This window comes from Phlebotomus papatasi, chromosome 2, assembly GCF_024763615.1.
Source record: "Phlebotomus papatasi isolate M1 chromosome 2, Ppap_2.1, whole genome shotgun sequence".
Taxonomy (NCBI): domain Eukaryota; kingdom Metazoa; phylum Arthropoda; class Insecta; order Diptera; family Psychodidae; genus Phlebotomus; species Phlebotomus papatasi.
Window position 1 is genome coordinate 94469653 of NC_077223.1, and position 20552 is coordinate 94490204.

Here is a 20552-nt window from a genome sequence, read left to right on the forward strand (position 1 = left end):
ATTGTGCTACCTATCTTCAAAAATTCCATACACTGCAGATAGACTTTATAACAACGATGTCAGTTAGTACAACTACATATTGTGAATTTTTCTAGGAAATGCTTGATTTTTTGTGTAAAAAATCTACTTTTTTCCAATTTCTTTGCAATAACAGACAAATTACATGTTATTCTTTCGAAATTTGTAAGATAAAAACTTCATTCAGGGTTTACTTTTTATTAAAATATGATTAAAGAGAAAAAATGGTCTCCTGAAATGTTGTCAGTTAGCACAGTTGCTGATCTAACCGACGATATTTTAATCGAGTTTCACATAAATGTTTCATGCATGTTTCACGTTTCAAAATATTTTTAAAACATTCATAAGCTTCAACTGAATTTCTGCATCAAAGACGAACAAAACTGAAAAACTCCCTTTGAAAAGTCAAAGAAAAACGATAAAAATGTTAATGGATATAATTTATATTTATTAATCATTTCTCATTTATACACAATATTCGTATTTCACTCGTTCATGCTATACTTCTTTTGCCTTGGGAAAATGGGAAAGAACATTTTGCAGTGCACAATTTTCCTCTTTCTTTTTTTTGTAAAAATATTCACGTAAAACTCTGTCTTTCTAAATGGATTCATTCTTTTTTTTTACTCTTTTTTTCTAATTAATAAAAATACTAGTACAAGGGAGAGTGGACTTTTTCTGTTGGGCATTTTTTATTCTTACAATGTGTTGAGCAGGAAAACTCTAAAATTGTCTATTAAACTTTCTTTTTTCATTGTGAAAATTCCAAAATAAATATATCCTTTTCTCTCTCTCTCTGTTCCTCTCCCGTCCTTTCTCTCTATATACACATCTCCAAAAATTGAAATGGAAAAAGATTATCATCTCTTACCTTAATTCTCACAAATAACACATCCAAATTCCGCTTTTCGTGGGAAGGTTTTGCAACTAAAACGGAAAGAAGAATAAAAAGTTCGTTCTTTTTCTAATAAATATTGGCATTAAATAAACGAGCAGTAAAAAGTCAAATTTGGTCAGCAAAAAATTCGAAATGATCAGTAAAAAATAAAAAAAATTGTCAGTAAAAAATAAAAAAGGGCAGCAAAAAGTTTAAAAGATCAGTAAAAATTTAAAAGATCAGTACTGCTCAGTAGAGCAGTACTTTATTAAAAGCGGTCAGTAAAAAATGAAGTGGTCAGCAAAAAATTAAACATGATCAGTAAAAAATGAAAAGTGGTCAGCAAAAAATTAAACATGATCAGTAAAAAGTAAAAGATGATCAGTAAAAAACAAAGTGGTCAGTAAAAAATAAAAAGTGGTCAGTAAAAAATTTAAAATGGGCAGTAAACAAATATTGAACTTTGTGAGCAAAAAATTAAAAATGAGCAGTAAAAAATAAAAAAGTGGTCAGCAAAAAATTAAAAATGAGCAGTAAAAAATAAAAAAGTGGTCAGCAAAAAATTTAAAACGAGCAGTAGAAATATTCGAGATGATCAGTAAAAAGTTAAAAAGTGATCAGCAAAGAATTAAAAATGAGCAGTATGAAATAAAAAATGGTCAGTTAAAAACAAAAAGTGGTCAGCAAAAAATTAAAAAGTGATTAGTGAAAAATAAAATATGGTCAGTAAAAAATTAAAAATGATCAGTAAAAAATAAAATTTGATCAGTAAAAAATAAAAAGTGATCAGTAAAAAATAAAAAGTGGTCAGTTAAAAATTTAAAATGGGCAGTAGAAAATAAAATTTGATTAGTAGAAAATGAAGTGGTCAGTAAAAAGTTCAATAAAAAAACAAGAAGTGGTCAACAAGAAATTGAAAATATTGAATACAGTAAAAAACTGGCCAGCAAAAATTAAAAATGTGCAGTAAAAAATAAAATATGGTCAGAAAAAATAAAAAATGGACAATAAAAAATTAAAAGTGGTCAGTAAAAAATTAAAAATGAGCAGTAATTTTCATCATTTTCAAGTGAAATTTCGCACATCTTGAGTCTAAAGGAGACTTTAATAGGGTGTAAATTATGAGGCCTCTATCTCTCATAGTTTCCAAGGGTTTGCGGAATCTTTGTTTTTTCCATTTTGTTTTTTCCAATTTGTCTTTGGAATCTTTTTCTTCGGTAACCCTTGTTTTTTGGAAACTTTGTCTGTGGAAATCTTGTCTTTTATATATTTTAAACAAATATATTTTATTAAATAAAATAATGATATTACAATAGTGTTTTTTGAAGTTTTTAGTTTCGTCCTTCAGGGCAAAGGGAAATTTTCTGTGTTTTGGGAAATTTTTAGTTTCGTCTTTTGGGGCAAAGGGAAATTTTCTGTGTTTTGGAAAGTTATCAGTATCGTCTGTCGGGGCAAAGGGAAATTTTGTTTTGGTAAATTTTAAGTTCCGTCATTTTGGGCAAAGGGAAATTTTCTGTATTTTGGGAAATTTTTAGTTTCATTATTTAGGATAAAGAGAAATTTTCTGTATTTTGGGAACTTACCAGTATCATCTGTCGGTGCAAAGGGAAATTTTCTGTTTTGGGAAATTTTTAGTTTCGTTATTTAGGGCAAAGGGAAATTTTCTGTATTTTGGAAAATTTTTAGTTTGGTTGTTTGGGACAAAGGTGTTTTAGGAAGTTAACAGTATCGCCTGTCGGGGCAAAGGGAAATTTTCTGTATTTTGGAAAATTTTTAGTTTCGTCATTTAGAGCAAAGGTAAATTTTCTGTATTTTTGGAAATTTTTAGTCTCGTCCTTTGGGACAAGGATGTTTTGGGAAGTTAACAGTTTCGCCTGTCGGGACAAAGGTAAATTATCTGTTTTTGGGAGGTTTTTAGTTTCGTCCTTCAGGGCAAAGGGAAATTTTCGGTTTTGGGAAATTTTTAGTTTCGTTATTTAGGGCAAAGGGAAATTTTCTGTATTTTGGGAAATTTTTAGTTTCGTCCTTTGGGACAACGGTGTTTTGGGAAGATAACAGTATCGCCTATCAGGACGAAAGGAAATTTTCTGTTTTTGGGAGATTTTTAGTTTCGTCCTTCAGGGCAAAGGGAAATTTTCTGTTTTGCGAAATTTTTAGTTTCGTCATTTTGGGAAAAGGAAAATTTTCTGTATTTTGGGAACTTATCAGTATCGTCTGTCGGGGCAAAGGGAAATTTTCTGTTTTTTTGGAGGTTTTTAGTTTCGTACTTTGGGGCTACGAAAAATTTTCTGTGCTTTGGGAAATTTTTAGTTTCGTCCTTTGGGACAAAGGGAAATTATCTGTGTTTAGGGAAGTTATCATAGTATCGTCTGTCGGGGCAAAAGGAAGTTTTCTGTTTTTGGGAGGTTTTTAGTTTCGTCCTTTGGGGCAAATGGAAATTTTTTGAGTGAAAAGGAAATTTTTGCAAAGTTATAAAATATACTTGTGCAAAATGTGTTACAGACAAAATTTATGAAAATTGTGAAAAATGTATGAAAGACAAGATTTCCAAAGACGAAGTTTTCAAAAAAAAGCATAAGTTACCGAAGACAAAGATTCCAAAGAAAAAACCGGGAAAAACAAAAGTGTAAAAGACAAAATGGAAAAAACGAAGATTCCCGATCCCGAAGGAAATGCACCTCTATAAGCTGATTTAGGATTATCACTGGCTTAATTCTTCGCTGATCAATTTATATTTTTTACTGACCAATTTTAAATTTTTTACTGACCAATTTTAATTTTTTAATGACCACTTTTAATTTTTTACTGACCACATTTAATTTTTTACTGTTCACTTTTAATTGTTTACTGATCAATTTTTATTTTTTACTGACCACTTAATTTTTTACTTACTAATTTTGATTTTTTACTGCTCGTTTTTAATTTTTTACTGACCGATTTTTATTTTTTACTGACCACTTTTAATTTTTTACTGACTGATTGTGGAAGTGGAAGTGATTTATTGATTCAAAATTTCGGGTTTATATACAAATAATTTTGCTAACTAATCCATTTTCATTGTGGGAAAATTATTTTAAAAAAGTGCTTGATGAGCAAAGAGAAGAGAAAAACAAATGGCTCAAGTAGCCGCGCGCGTCATAGAGGAAAGCCCGTGCGGTGTCAATTGTCATTGCACCGCAAGGGGCTAATAAATTCGTCGTTGCACCGCAAGGGGCTAATAAATTCTCTTCTCTTTGCTCACTAGCATATTGTTCATGTATGAACATCCTGGCCGGGGGCAGTATGAGCTGGTTGAGAAATCCGCAGCTTTCCAAACTTCTCGGCCAGTGTTTCCTTTGGTTTGTGGCACTTGCTCCAGAGCCTTTTCCACTGCTTCCGGGATATCCAACAAAGTAGACCAATGATGAGCAAGACGGATCCACTGCTCACTGCTGGATGGGTTATAATTTCTCCGTATGTTGGTGGTTCGGGCACTTCCACATTTTTGGCTTGGTGGAATAAGTTCTGCCCATTGATGATTGGCTTCGGGTCAATTATAGCGATCTTTCTGAGTCCGGAAGACTCTACGACTGCAAACTCTAAAGGCTTAATGTATGTAGCAGAAGCCTTCATATGGTGTTCTATCGTTGAATGAAGGGTTTGCCTCTTGGTTTTGATAACGCAGCCTTCTTTAATCCGGAGAATTCCAGCATTCTTCAGCAGCTTCTCTTCTCGATGCCCCATACAGATGACTGCAACGGACGTAGGTTGTGAAGCAATGAACAACCACGTGTTTTCCATTGCTAACCTCTTCCACAACGTCCCCTCTAAGCGAATGGCTATCATCTCACATTTGGTTTTTGGGTGTCGATGATATATTTCGTCGATTACGCAGTTAGGGTTCTGATCCATGTTGTGCAAGAGACTTAGTGTACAGTAGTATTCCCCGGAACCGATAGGAGAACACTGATTGTGTCCATCCTCTAATGTGAAGTAAATCTGTTTGTTGAAATCGATTCCCATTGTGTCTGCTTCTATTTCTGGCACGATGAATGTGCCGTTTTCCACTGCTATGGGAATTGGTGTTATGTGAATGAGATGAAACTCATCCTTTTCGAGAATGGGGTATTTCCCGAAGATGACAAGTTCACTGTCCCGAAAGATGTAGTCACTTGGCTCTCGTTGCCTTCGGGGTATATCAAAGTCTGGACCGATGTGCCTCAATGTCCTTTGAATAGTGTCTTGGAGGGTTCTTCCCGTGACGAGGCTATGTAAATCTAGCTTCCCATCTTTCGCGAGTTGAATGTTGGTCAGTTTCCTTTCGAATTCCTCGTAACAGTCAGCAGCATTGATGTAGGTGGTTAAAATGTCAATGCGCACTCGGTTGTGGTCTATTCCAACATACCAGTTGGCCATTTCACCTATGGCCTCGTTGATCTGCATTATTTTTTCATCAAATTTCCGAAGTTTGTTTTCTATTATGGTGTTGGACAGATCCACCTTTGTACTCAGCATCAATGATTGTTGCTTGATCAGCTTCTGTGTGTCTTCCTGTCTCTCCTTGAGTTGATCAATGCTTGCATATACTTGATCATTAACCCCAAAGAGATATGTCACTGCTTGGCCAAGTAATCCACGTTTTTTGCGTACACCTTGTTTTTCTGATATACGGTTGATTTCCTCAAGTAAATAATCCCTCTTATGTTGGAGGTGATTGATGTTATGTGTGCAAGTAGTATCAGCGTCCGACACGGCTTCGCTTGCCGTTTTGCAGGCCAACGACATCTTGTCCCAGATTGCGTTGATTAATTCCTGATCTCTTTGAATTTCAGCTGTTGTGTATGTGATTTCCACTTGAAGATTCCCACGTTGTAGACGTGCAATCCCCATCTTCTCAATGTAAAGTCCCGGTTCTGGAACAAAAACTTCGATGTTGGGTATGTCTGGGTTGTTAATTGTGGCTAGCATAGTATTGAATAGCATGAAGAATATGAATACTGCATGAAGTATAGTTGTTGCCCATCTGCAAGGAGCAACTTTTGTAATTTTCTTTAGGTTAGAAACCATTGAAGATGTCTTCTTTCTCCTGAGCCTCTTTGACATTTTGATATTGGCTGGAGCATCTGTCGAGTTGGGCTTTTCAGTTTCAGATCCTGAAGGTAAATCCTTGTTACGAGTGGAAAGATCGGAATCTTGATCATGGACGTTCGTAGATAATTGGCAGAGCTTATGGACTGGTCGATCCTTCTTATATCCTCTGAACTTCCCAGTCGCCACTTGGATTATTCCATCTGGATCCGAGTGTGATTTTACATCAATTTTAGAGAATCCCCCAAAGTGGGGTCTTGCGGGGGGGCGGAACTCTAAGGCATTTCTATCAGTAGTGGCCCGTTGTTCTGCAGTCACAGCAGTTGCCTTCTTGGGTGTGTCGTCATTTATATCCCAAGGTTGGTCTAGTGGTTGATCCCATTTGATAACAGAGATCATGCTTATTACTCGTGGAGAGTCTGGTGTGGTCGATGTTTTCCCAATCAAGGTCCACCCAAGCTTGGTATTTTGCATAGTGAGCTGTCCGTCTTTGACTTTCCTCAAGTCATTCTCCACGATATATGTGTACACGTCAGCCCCTAAAAGTAGATCAATTGGGCCGGGCGTCATGTAAGTCGGATCAGCAAGAATTTTGTTGTCGTGATTATCTTCGCTTAGTAGTTGTATTGCCTTTTCTGGCAAAGAATTGGTGATTTTAGGTAGCACGAAGGCGGAAATCTCCATCGCAAAAGATGACGGAAATCTTGGACCCATAGTAAGCTGGACTTTGTAACGGGATGAGCCAGCTGTTGTTTCTCCTATTCCAGAGATTGTAGTGTTGATTTGGTTCTTCCTAAGTTGAAGACTCTGAGCGGCATCTTCGGTGATAAAACTTGCTTGTGATCCAGGATCTACAAGAGCTCTCAGTAACTCCGTCCGCCCAGATGTTGACTTCACTTTCACGAGCGCTGTCGGCAACATGACAGTGTGTTCCTTGCGGATTGCAAGGGATTTGACCTCTTCGTCATTTGATGTGTCTGTGTCGGAAGCAGTTTCGTTTGTATTATTGGACTGCTCATTCTCCTCTGCCTCCTTCTTAAAGTGGAGAAGAGTGTGGTGTGGTTTTTGGCATTCGTAGCATGTTTTCTTGCTGAAGCATTTCTCATCGCGCTTATGCATGAGGCAATTTACGCAGAGTCCCAGTTTGTCAGCCATTTTCTTCCGGTTAAATGTATTCAGTTTTATGAACTTTTCACATTTAGTTATTGAGTGTTCCTTTTTGCACATACCACAAGACTGGACTGTAGAATAGAAGATCTTCTTGTTAGTGGTATTTGCAGCCTTCTCTGGTTTAGCAGACTTCTTGGCGTTGTTTAACAAATTGTGATGCCGCTTCATTAAAAAACTGAGTAATTCTTTTAATGTTGGCATTATTTTTGCGGAATCCAAACTTTCATCAAAGAGACGCTGTGTTTCGCTGTCCAGCTTTTTCATGGCGATGTGCACTATGATGGCGTCCCATTCATTGGTTTTGTAGCCCATGTTTGCTAGTCCAGTTAGACATTCCCGAATGGCACCGTGAAGAGATGAAAGGTCCTCTGCTACGCGATGCTCCAACTTTTTATGGTCAACAACGATGTCCAAGTAAGAAGTAATAATGCGTCGGGGATTCTTGTAGCGTTCCTCCAGTATCTCTAGAGCGGCGATGTAGTTCGTGTCGCTAAGCCGAAGTGTTGAAACCAAGGTTGCAGCCTCCCCCTCCAAGTAAGAGAGAAGATATTGAAATTTGGTCACGTTCCCCAGATTATAGTTGTCGTGTATGACGCTTTTGAAGACATCATAAAACTTATACCAATCCTTATAAATTCCGTTAAACTTTGGAATTTGAACTGGTGGGAGTTTTGGCAAATGGGTTTTTTGCCAAGCCGGGAGATGGCCTTGTTGTCCACCATATTGCCCGTAAGGTGGCAGATATTGCCCTGGATTGTAGATTGATGTGACTGGCTGTACACCATATGAAGCCCAAGATGGCCAGGTATTGACGTTTCCCAAAAATGGAGAGTTGTTCGGAAAGTTGTCCACCCCTGTTGTTGTAGAAGGTAGATTCCAAGTTGGCGTAGTTGTATTGAGCGGATGCTCAGTCGTGGTGATGGGATGATTCCATCTGGAACTAGTAGTAGTAACTGCGTTGTTGCTGGTTGTCGCAACCCTGTCGTATTGACGTGGAATTGTCCCAGTGTACACGGCCTGTGTAACTACTGGTGTTGTTGTTGTTGGGATGACGTCAGATGAAGATTCAGACGTCACTGTTACACCTTCCATAGTACTGGAAAGTTTTGATGGTCGAAGTAACCCCGCATCTGATGGTGGAGTATCGTCCGACTCTGAGTTAGAGTCTTTCTCAAACTCAGGGCAGTTTTTGATTTTTCGCATAAAATCCTCGTAAACGGTTTTGGTTTCTTGGTATAATTTATGCAGGATATAAGGATGACTTCCCGGGAGCTCAGATGTGAGAGTCGCATTGTTGGTCACGAACTGCCTCCAATATGAGTTGAGCTCCTTAACCTTGTTTTCAAGGTAAGGCGCTTTCCATTTGCTAGGGCCATCCTTCTTGAAGTTCGTCCGCAGCCGTTCGATGGTCTTGGCGATGCTCTCCTGCTCCTTTAGAATGGTGCTGGTTTCCATTGCTGTTTGGATTTGAAGTATTTCTTCAAACCAAAAGCTTGATGTCTCGATGGGACCACGATGGTTGTGGAATTGGAAGTGATTTATTGATTCAAAATTTCGGGTTTATATACAAATAATTTTGCTAACTAATCCATTTTCATTGTGGGAAAATTATTTTAAAAAAGTGCTTGATGAGCAAAGAGAAGAGAAAAACAAATGGCTCAAGTAGCCGCGCGCGTCATAGAGGAAAGCCCGTGCGGTGTCAATTGTCATTGCACCGCAAGGGGCTAATAAATTCGTCGTTGCACCGCAAGGGGCTAATAAATTCTCTTCTCTTTGCTCACTAGCATATTGTTCATGTATGAACACTGACCTTTTTCAATTTTTTGCTGACCGTTTTTTATTTTTTTTACTGCTTCTTTTTAATTTTTTGCTGACCACTTTTTAATATCTCACTGATCAATACGAATATTTCTACTGCTTGTTTTTAATTTTTTACTGACCGATTTTTATTTTTACTGACCACTTTTAATTTTTTACTGACCTCTTTTAATTTTTTGCTGACCACTTTTTAATATTTCACTGATCAATACGAATATTTCTACTGATCATTTTTAATTTTTTGCTGTTCAACTCGAATATTTTTACTGTTCATTATTAATTTTGTACTGACGATATTTTTTTACTGACCATTTTTAATTTTTTACTGCTTTTTAAATTTTTTTTGCTGTTCATTTTTAATTTTTTGCTGATCAACTCGAATATATCTACTGATCAATTCGAAGTTTTTACTGACCAAATTTAACTTTTTACTGACAAAATTTTACTTTTTACTGACAAAATTGAAAATTTTTACTGATTATTTCGAATTATTTGCTGATCAAATTTGATTTTCTGCTGACCACTTTTGACTTTTTATTGACCATTTGTTTTTTGCCATAAATATTAAGACTCAAGCTTTGGGCAACTCATTTCTTGAAAAAAAAAAATGAGTTGTTCGAAGCTTCAGTCATCCGAAGTCCGAAGGTAGCGCACTTTCCCCAATTTTAAAAGATAATTTTTTGAGTGAACTTACATTTCTAGTTCAGCATAATTCCCGCATATGCCGCCTCTAGGCCAGTTTCTGAACTCTCCAGTTTATTCCGAATGTGAGCCATTGTATTCTGATAGTGCATCTCAATTTGTTTAGTCTCCTCCGACGGCTCCAAATTCGGCAGTTCCTCATTGATCTTCGTGATGAGTTGATTGAGAATGGGAACTGTGATACCCGAATGTCCAGCCTCAAAGTAGAATATGTAGTGATTGAGGAGTTCAACATACAATTGCACCTGAACTCCCTGATCCAGGCACTGAGATGCAATTCGAGCACCCTTCTTTAGGCACTCCAATGTCCTCTTCTCATCATGCATCTCACCCCCATTTTGCTTCCCACTCCAGAATAAACTGGCACACGTGACAACTGCACGACACTGATCGGGCTTCTTGAGCAACTTTGAAGCTGCCAGGGCACAATTTGTCCTCAATGGTTCAGCATTTTCCTCACTGAAGCACGTCATTTGCTCAAAAGTCGCCATAATCAGTGTAATTGCTGCCAATTGAGCCTTTGAATCACTTATTTCATCCTCATACAGTGAAAATGCCCTTGTCATAAAATCATATGCCACAGATTCGTGATTTGTATAACCAATCTGTCCAACACACAGCGCCCCCTGAAGGTACAACCTCAATGCCAATTCTGGCAGTTCTGACTTTGCCAGAACAGAAATTGTTCCATGGCAAAATTGCAGAATCTTCTGACACTTTTTATCCCACATTTCATCCTCTTCACTGATACTCTTGTACTTGTGAGCCAATTGAAATGCCTGAAAGACAATTGGTGGCAGTACATGCTTTATCCTAGCACCACCACCCTGACCAAAATGCTTCCTGGCCGTCTGGAGGATTTTGTACTGTGTATCGGGATCATCGGATTTGAGCAAATGCACAAATCTCGCCACAATTCCCTGTTCTTCGGCAAAATCCTCCGCATCCGGCTTCATTGCCGGCTGATCATCCTGATCCTTAAGCAACGGTCCCAACATTCCCAAAACACTATCAGCCTGCTCTGACGTCGGTATCAATGTCTCATTGTCCAGAATATTCAGCACAATATACAGTGCCAGGGATTTTCGCGAATTATAGTCAAATTTCTCCAAAAGTGGCGCAAAAAACTTCAATTGCAGAATTGTCAGGACACTGTAAAAGTCCACGCACATTCGCAAAAGACGCGACAACTCCTGATTAACCGTCAACGTATGCGGAATACTCGTCATATTGAGACGCTCGAGAATGTGATTTGTCGTCTCGAGGACTTTATCCACATAATCCACCCGATCTGCATAGACTTTCTGTGCGAGACTTATTAATGCCACCTGCAACGATACAGTATCTTCCAGGGGCATATCCGTGCGTACTTGCACAATATTCGCAATTTGAATGCTAAACACCTCAAACAGCTGCACCTCAACACCCAAATCACCCTCACCGCCCTCACCACCCTCATTGCCCATGGCACCCTTCCCGTTGCGCTGATTGAACGCAGCCAGACGATCAATCAGCGATATTATGATGTTCTTCACATTAACACCTGAAACACAAAGGTTATTTGCGTCTTAGAAACAATGAAGGCCTACCCTGAAAATTTAATATTTTTGAAAGAAATTTTTAAATCCCCCCAAAATAATTAATTAAATTAAATTAAATTAAATTACACTAAATTTGTTTGGTTATCTATTCTGAGATCAGTTCAAAATTTCTTGCGTCTTTTCTACTCCAAAATAAAAAGTTTGCAATAGTTTCCAGAGGTTTTTTAAAAAACCAAAAAAGAGAATTAATTTTAATTTTTCAAAATTGAGAGACATTTTAAGGATAATTTTTGTGGTAATTTATGAGCACTTATTTTCTTTGTGGATTTTTGCAAAGAAAGTATTATGAAGTGGTAAAATTTCCAACCTGGCTGCATAGAATAAAATCGGTAAAGTACCTGTAAATGATATAACCTTTCTCGGATATACTTTTTTATTTGTCCATATACTTGTTAATCATGCTAAAATATTATAAAATGTGCTTTTCTTAAGCAATCAACTGAGATTCTTTTCTATCTCAGCTTTTGTGGTCCTAGGTGAAATCCAACCTCGTCAGATCGAGCCCAAATTTTGGATTTACACGTTTTGACACTTATAAGATCACGAGTGCGTCAAAAATCCCGAAAATCCACGTTTCCATAATTTTGGAACACCCTCAGATTTTCCTTTTTCAATAACTTAGCCCTTATCTATGGCATCGATATATCTCAAATTTTAGTATGTTTTAGCTGGGCCTAAGAGCTTTCGACTAAAATAAAATTAAGTCCCGCCGCCGATACCCCAGATGCGAACTGATAGGGGTCAAAAATTGAATTTCCAAATGGCCACATGGAAATCTCTCGTAGAGTACTATATACAACCCTTATGACACTCCAACTTGGTCCGATTTAATCGAAAAATCGATTTTCAAAATTTCGATCTCGAATATTTCGAAAACAAGACGATGCTTTTTCTTCAAGTTTCAGTATGTTGTAGCTGAGGTCGAGACCTTTCCAACGGTGGGTCACACTCCACACTCGGTATTTCCTGACCTGAGCTATAACCAAAAATGTCTTGACTGGACCATATTTTCGGTGTTTCTGAAGCGATTTTAGTATATATTGTATCTAAGATCGAGATCTTTCTCACGATGAGTCCCATCCGATTATTACTATATCCATATGAACCGGACTCATATCTCTAATGTTTATTCAACGATTTCAATGAACTTATTAGGTGAAATTCTTAACAATCTCACTTACTATAATCCTACTAAAATCTCATGTCCTCCGATCGCGCTCAAACTTGACCAAAATGTGTTTCGCCACTTCCTGATCACGAATATATGGGGGGCTAAGTTACGTTCCCGGCCGGCCGGCCGCTCTTTGGAGCTTAATAGTTCCTAAACTAAAAAAGATATCGACTTGCGGTTTTCGACAAAGGTTATATATCGGCTGAAAATTGCAACTTGATGCATTGACCGCCCACCCCCCACCCCCCACCCCTCCTTCCGCCATTTTGAAGACCACCCCTTTTTTGTTTTCTCAGTAGCTCCGCCCCTATGGCATCGATCGGGCTCAAATTTTAGTATGTTATAGCTGGGCCTTAGAGCTTTCCATCAATACCAAACTTAAGGTCCCCCGACCCCCCTGACCCGAGCTATAAGGGTCCAAAAAAAATTTCTTAAAATGGCCATAACTCCGGTTCTAATTGTCAGAATTTAAAAAGTGAGGGCTTTTTGGAAAGCTCTCGTGAAATGCCACTTCCCCTTCTAACATCGTAAGTTCATAAAACCACCGCTAGGGGCGCTCTTATTAAAAAGATTTTTCAATTTTCTAAGTAAAATAACTCAAAAAATCCTTTATGCATCGGACTGAAATTTTAGTGTGTTGTAGCCGTAGATTATACCTATCAAACAAAAAAAAATACTTAAGTCGATCGATAACCCCTGACCCGAGCTATAAGGGATCAAAATTCGAATATTGACCGGCCTCTATCTCCGGTTCTAATTAACATTTTTACCTAAATTTTAGCTTTTTGGTTTCGTCTCGATGAGCACTTCCAGATGGAAGTTAAAAAAGTCATCACAGGTGGCGCTGCGATAGCGTCAAAATTCATCGAAATTCAAACTCATTTTTCTCAAAAACGGCATTGTGCAAGTTGATTAAATTTTAGTGTGTTGTAGTCTAGGCTATGGAGTTTCCAAAAAGTGGTGTAAGTTCGCTACGGTTAAAATAGAACCGAAGATATGCGGGGTCTAAGTTCAAGAAATTCAAAATGCCTTATCTCCTGTTCTATTTGACCGATTTTGACAAGTGCAGGCTCAAATTAAAGGTCTTGCAAGGCGCTACAACTTTCTAAAACATTTTAACTTTGTAGGACTGACGCTAGGAGCACCACGGACGAAAAACCAATTTTCCTATTACATAAACTCAATTATCTCGATTCTTGCTCAACAGATCTTGATGATTACTTCGGCGTAATAGTAGAGAACATTTATGTCTATTTTTCGTCTAAATATCAAATTTTGCCGATTTTGTCGTTTTTAAATTTAAAATAAAATTTAAATAAAAAAATTGCAATTTTTCAGAAATTTGATTCCAAATTGCTGAATATAGTCAAGTATGCTAATCCGGGCGCTTCGCTAACTGGATCGTTTATGACTAATACACTTAAAATAATATTTTTATTTTTATTTCCGTAATGTAGTCACTACAGTAACATAATATAACTATTCAAGTTGTATAAAAAGCAAAAATATTTTTATCGTTTTTATCCATTAAATAAGTGTAATCGACTCATTTTAATCTTGTGCCAGCTGGGTTCTTCACTGAAAAATTTTTTAGCAGTGATATTTTCGCTAATGACAACTGGTTGATTGAAAACATTTATTGTTTTTTTCTTGTGAAAAAAGTATTTTAAATCCAAAGGTTTAATTAAAAGTGAATTAGCGAAAAGGCGACCCAGTTAGTGCATGCTGACTTATTTCAGTATTATCATTATTTTATAAGTTTTCTTTAATATTTTTGATATATTTTTTTTTAAATTATGTTTCTGAATGAAAAAGTGAATAATTCTATGGATTTAGAAGAAGTAAAAAAGAATTCCATCGGTCCAAAAACAAGCGTTTAATTAGCACTCTTTGGAGAGCGATCCAGTTACCCCACCTTACTATAATATTTCTCATTTTAAGTTCCAAATCAAATTTGCATGCAATCCGAGTTTGCTCTCGTTAAGAATCCCACCTGCAATAACCCAGCAAAACTTCGTTCTGTAATTGCGCAATTTGTCTTCTTCTTCCTTTTTTAACGACCATCATTCAAAAACCGCACTAGCGATCTAATAAACGGCAAATAACCAAAGCTATCAAAATTTGTCTCGAGTAAGCGAAGTCTCACATCTGTTACCTAATGGCTACTTCAGAGACGGTTATTTCGACGAAAATATACTTAATGAAATGAAATAATAATTTTTTCATAAATAATAAATAATTTTAAAGGCCTCAGATAAAAATCACATCGTAAATTTTTTTTTGTTCTCAAGAAAATTCTTGTACAATTTATCAAAAAATGCAGAATTTTTGTTCGGGAGTATGTTTAATACTGCTATTTAATCCTTCTCTATAGACAGCATACCCTCGCAGTATTTATATAAAATATATCATGAAAATCATGATTATAAATTCTACCAAGTTGATAAATAATTTCAGAGAAAATATTCCAAGTCCATTTTGACAGAACGACATCTTGAGGAAAGTGCCGAAAATTCATAAAATTTTCTGCAGAAATTCTGCAAAATTTTTGGCAGTTACTTTTTCAAATCTGACGAATTTCTGCAGAATTCTGCAGAATTTGCCGGGTGGGAAGCTGATCTAGGCTTATCACTGGTTTTCCAATGTTGCATTGAAAATTCGAAAATGCGCAAGAAATTATGAACCGACTCAGTATAAATTTTGAAAATTTCCACTTCAAAGAATTTTATTTTTAAATAGTGTAAAAAATTTAATTTTTGATCTAACGCCACTGACCCAAAATTATCTGTTGTGATTTTATCTTTTCAAAATAAATTTCAAAAATTCGCTTTTCATTGAAAAATGGAAAGAAAAAAAAGAGTGTGGTCAGCAAGTGATATATCACTTTCTGCTATTTGAGCACAAATAATATCCAAAGCCTTCGTAGCCTCCGCCAAAGTGAAATTGTGAGATAATGCGTGCGTTCAGAGTGGTGGGGAAAAAAACCAACAGAATGAATTATCGTTCTCTTATCACCCACATTTTCTCAGCAGCACCACAAATTCCACAAAAATAGCAAATGAGGCTTGGTACTTAGAATAGCAGAGAATGCATTTGAATGGAGCCCCTCCGGATGGGCGGATTCGGGTCTTTGTGTAATTGCGTTACGTAAGAATAGTCACTCACCTGATTGCAATTGGGCGCAGGATTTGAGAAAGGGATCGAGGGTTTGCAGGTGAAATTCATCCGGAAACACTTGAATGATGCACTCCATGAGGTATTCCTGGGCAATGGCATCGCGACAGCTGACCACTTGCTCCAGAATTCCGGGCAGAATGAGACGCTGATAGGTGTCCAGAGTGGCTGCTTCGAGCTGAGACAGACGCACGAGATTCGTCCCCACGAGAATTTTCAATTCCTCCCGTTCCTTCTCACGTCTTTGCTTCTCACTCGAATGCCCCTGATGCTGCATCCTGACCCAGAGTTTGTTCATCTCGGCAAAATTCATCAGGACAAAATCGATGGAATCGTAGACCGTGCCCTCACTGTCCTCGGTGGACGTGAGGCTGTCCGGGAGGATGTTACGGGTGCACTGGAGCAGGTAATTGCGCAGAAAGAGTCCGCGAAGGGGATTCTGAACGCCCCGGCACATTTCTACGAGATCTTTGAGGATGCTCCGTTTGAGAGCCCCATTTGTCTTGATGTACACCAAACCCACGGTTATGAGCAAGTACAGACGCGGCACAATATTCCCCGCATACTGAACCAGTTCATAGAGATCCGGAACTCTGCGTCCCTTCTGGAATTCATCCAGAAGGTAGAGTTCCAAGTGACGGAGTTCATCTGTTATCGCCATGTCTGAACGGTGGCATGGGAATTAGGCTAAAGAAAACGGGGATTCAAATGGGAGGACTTACAGAGTTCGTAGTAGCTCTTGGGCGACAGCAGTGACGTCCGGAGTTCACCCAGCATCGTCGAAGCTCCTTTGAGGGCATCCATGAGGCGTCCCTTGTCCAGGAAACACTTCATCTGGAATGCTTGACTCTGCACCACCTGTATGGCATCACCCAGGAGCTTTTCCTGCTCATCCATGGCCGAATTGACTGGAGTCTGAGGCTGAAATGACACATAACCTCACTTTAGTATCCCCAACTTCCCACACACACAAATCCCCTCCTGCCCCACAAATCTGACACACTAGAAGGACACTGCAAGCCCCTGAATCCCATCACTGACCACAAACACCAATTCCCCATGAAAATTGTGCGGAAAAACTGAGAAAATTAACCATTTGCTGAGGGATTGACTTCCTCAGTCCTCCGGACGAATTGTACGACGGCGAACTCCATGGGTACATTGTTTACCAAACTCACACCACGCACTGTAAACTGGTGAATGAGATTAATGACCGTGCACTTACCATATCAGTGAAATTTCCTGATAAAAGCTGCTCCTCATAAAAAAATTAATCAAAATCGATTCGATTGTTTTCGAGACGCCAGCGCCATCAACCTGTTCGAAACTGCGAATGGCCCGGTCGGCCCGGTTGCTGCGAATAGTTCCGGAAAATTTTCCGAAATTTACCTTCCCTGCAATTGTATCAAAACAATGTGAGCACCGTGAGCACAGCTGAGTTTTCTCTTGATTTTTCACATTTTCTTCTTGAATACCCCATGGGAAAGTTACTCTTACATTTATAAAATGTCTAGGACTCCTGTGAAACACAATATCTCCTTGGATTCTCTCAATCTCTGTGAGTTTATCTGGTTTAACGTGTAAACAAAGAAACATAACCTCAATCATGATTCCCGGACTTACAAAATATTCTTTCCAGCCTTTAAATCTCCAAGATCACCTGCTCAAGAAATTTCCCCCTTGACAAAACGACTTCTGGTGATACTTCAGCAATTATCCACCAATTACACTTCCTGGCAGACTCTCCACAGGAAAGGAATCACCATTTGCAGACTAATTGAAACAACAAAATGCAAAGCACTTGAGAAACAAACGCAATTCCCGGATGAATTGGAGCCCCTCTGCAGACAATTAGACTCCACTGTAAATTCCCTTCAGGAAATTCTCAGTAACACCCATGAGATCGCTAAGCAAATCTCAGCACTCTCCAAATTAGACAAGGAAAATCCTTCAGTCCTTAAAAGCTGGGATAGTAAAAAATCCCATGAGTTCCTTCAGGAAGTTCTGAAAGCCTTTGCGGAGGAACTGAAGATCAAAAATCTCGTCAAAGGTACGTCAATCTCAATATCCCAATCCAAGATTAACCAGAAAAATCTTTGCAGAAAACATCGCATTTTGCCTGAGTCATGCGGAATTAATTCACATGTCCTGCGTCTGGGAATATCAATTCTACATGGGCAGGGATATTTCAATGGGATTCTCAGCACTTAGCAGCGAATTGGGGTAAGTGAAGAAGGAGATTTCTGGCATTATAATTTATTTAGAATGTATGCAAAATATACAATATCTCTTTTGATAATGGATTATCACATTCTGAATTTTATATAACTGTGACTGACTTGATAATTCTGTTCTCGGGATCAGTCATTCTGCCCTCTTTATGGTCTTAGAAAACAGAAATACTTGAGAAAAAAGAGGTGAAAACGGTGAAAATGATAAAGAGATAAAGCATGGCAATTATCGTACATCTTAAATGTGATTTCGCTATTTTTAAGATTTTATGAGTTCAAATTTTATTTTATTTTTTCAAATAAACAAGCTTTTTTTTATAAAAATAAATTTAAAAAAAAGAGGAGATAGGGGAAGGTTTTGCAGATTCGTAACGTTGCTGCTTCGTGAAAGTTGATTTTTTTTTCAAGTTACTAAATGAATATCATTCATCACAGAAAAAAATATTTTGTAAAATTGTTCGTAAATGTTTGTGAAATCCTATGGCAGACTTACGAAATTCTCGTAAATCGTATAACCTACAAACAAGATCGTAAAATGTTGTACTTTTTTTCACAAACACTGTTCGTAAAATAATCATTTGACGAACATTTTTTGTACTTTTACAAACATTTGTTCGTAAATATTCGTAAACACACAAAAAAATGTTCGTAAGATTTTGTCATTTGTTCGTATTTGTTCGTAATTTTTTTTCCAGACAAACAAAAATTTACGAACAAATGACAAAATTTTACGAATATTTTTTTGTGTGTTTACGAACATTTACGAACAAATGTTTGTAAAAGTACAAAAAATGTTCGTCAAATGATCATTTTCCGAGCAATGTTTGTGAAAAAAGTACAAAATTTTACGAACTTGTTTGTGGGTTATATGATTAACAAGCATTTCGTAAGTCCTCCATAGGATTTCACAAACATTTACGAACAGTTTTATAAAATATTTTTTCTAACATCTCACATTTTCTGACAAACTTGACAGCCTATGCCTTTTTTTCCTGGGTTCCACAAGCAAAAAGTCAGTGATAAGCCTAGATCAGCTTATAGAGGTGCGATTCCTTCATTACAAATTTGGATTTTGGCAAACTCGAACGATATTTATACATAAATAGTGCAAATTTGGTTTAATAATTCTTAAACTTTATGTAACATAGTTATTAATAAGGAAAATTGGATGAGAAATGCATGAAAGTATCTGAAAAACTTTAAAGTTGATTTTCTCGGAAACTGTGAGAGATAGAGGCCTCAAACTTTACATCCATTTAGAGCCTCCTTCAGGCTTGATATGTGTAAAGTTTCACTTGAAAATGAGGAAAATTGGAAGAGAAATACATAAAAGTGTCTAAAAATCTTTAAACTCGATTTTCTCGGAAATTATGAGAGATACAGGCTTAAAACTTTACATCCATGAAAATCCGCGAAAAAACACGCGACCCGCGAAAATCCGCGAAAAAATCGCGCTCCACGAAAATCCGCGAAAAAATTCGCGCCCTGCGAGAGTCCGCGAAAATCCATGAAAAATTTCACGTCCCGTAAAAATCCGCGAAAAAACCGCGCTCCGCGAGAGTCCACTAAAAAATACGCGTCCCGCGAAAATCCGTGAAAAAATACACACACAGCTAAAAAATTCACACCCCGCGAAAGAAATGGCGCCCAGCGAAAATCTCCGAAAAAATACGCACCCCGCGAAAATCCGCGAAAAATACACGCCCCGTGAAAATCCGCGAAAAAAACTCGTCACGCAAAAATCCGCGAAAAAATTCGCGCTCTGCGAGAGTCCGCGAAAATCCACGAAAAAATTTCACGTCCCGTAAAAATCCGCGAAAAAATCGCGCCCCGCGAGAGTCCACGAAAAATACGCGTCCCGCGAAAATCCGTGAAAAAATACACACACCGCGAAAAAATTCACGCCCCGCGAAAATCCGCGAAAAAAATGGCGCCCAGCGAAAATCTACGAAAAAATACGCACCCCGCGAAAATCCGCGAAAAATACACGCCCCGTGAAAGCTCAGGAATTAATTGAAGTCCTACTAAAAATATCTTACATTTAGACATCCTTATAGTTTGTAATTATCCAAAAGAATTGAATTTTTATCAGTTCTGAATAATTAAAAAGTTTTTCACTGAATATTCATATGCTGCTTTGGGTACTCAGAGTCCCAAAAGAGACGAAAGAGTTAACCGGTTTAGAACCGGTTTTTTCGAGTACAGCAAATAATGTGCTAGGTGTTTGTGTAAATATCGGGAACTGGTCAAAATAGATCTCATGACCTAAGACCTGGGTAAGGGGGGTTAGGGAAGGGGGGATACAAAAAAAAAGAACCGGTTTTTCAAAAAACTAATTGCACAGAAATCGTCGTACGCGCGAGTATATATATCGTCGGTTGCGGCTATCTCTGTCGTATCTGCATTTCTTTTGTGTCAGCATTTCACGTAAGAGGGGACGTCTGTAATGTAGTTGCTCGGAATGCAAATACAAAACAAATACAGATATGACAGAGGTAGCCGCAACCGACGATATTTAAAAAAAATATATGAAAATATTGGACCGAACATATTGCGTACTACGGACGGACAGACGGCCGGCCGGACCCGAAATTGCCGACTTAAGATTTTTGGCATCAGGAATGTTCAAAACATATACCCTGTGAATTTCAGCTCGATCTGAGCACTTCATCGATCTGAGAGAAAATCCCAGGATTACAATAGCTGGGTCGCTGCCGGGCAAT

The 20552-nt window shown here is 37.8% G+C and overlaps 2 protein-coding genes across 3 annotated transcripts in view; one reads left to right on the forward strand and one right to left on the reverse strand.

The window, feature by feature from the left end:
* Positions 1-445: 445 nt before the first annotated feature.
* On the reverse strand, positions 446-16992 carry LOC129802477 (vacuolar protein sorting-associated protein 35). Of its 2 annotated transcripts, none has more exons than XM_055848346.1 (5): positions 16824-16992; positions 16321-16519; positions 15590-16261; positions 9645-11195; positions 446-945 (listed from the first exon to the last, which is right to left on the reverse strand). In XM_055848346.1, the coding sequence occupies exons 1-4, from the start codon at positions 16824-16826 to the stop codon at positions 9649-9651; spliced, it is 2421 nt and encodes an 806-aa protein (XP_055704321.1). In that variant the 5' UTR covers positions 16827-16992; the 3' UTR covers positions 446-945; positions 9645-9648. The 2 variants fall into 2 exon arrangements, with proteins under 2 accessions (XP_055704321.1, XP_055704320.1); XM_055848345.1 differs by having other exon boundaries at positions 16692-16841.
* LOC129802484 (uncharacterized) overlaps positions 16979-20552 on the forward strand; it is a 37789-nt gene continuing 34215 nt past the window's right edge. Inside the window, exons 1-3 of the mRNA XM_055848358.1 lie at positions 16979-17156; positions 17238-17648; positions 17701-17821. Coding sequence (XP_055704333.1) covers positions 17105-17156; positions 17238-17648; positions 17701-17821 — 584 coding nt within the window. The 5' untranslated portion in view covers positions 16979-17104. The remainder of the gene's footprint in view (positions 17157-17237; positions 17649-17700; positions 17822-20552) is intronic.

Excerpts from the sequence above, each read along its gene's own strand:
- LOC129802477 (XM_055848345.1), bottom strand. The coding sequence starts at position 16,760 with ATGTACCCATGGAGTTCGCCGTCGTACAATTCGTCCGGAGGACTGAGG. Across the intron at positions 16,262-16,320 it reads CAAGAGCTACTACGAACTCT|ACATGGCGATAACAGATGAA; the intron begins GTAAGTCCTCCC and ends GCCACCGTTCAG. Across the intron at positions 11,196-15,589 it reads CTGCGCCCAATTGCAATCAG|GTGTTAATGTGAAGAACATC; the intron begins GTGAGTGACTAT and ends TTTGTGTTTCAG.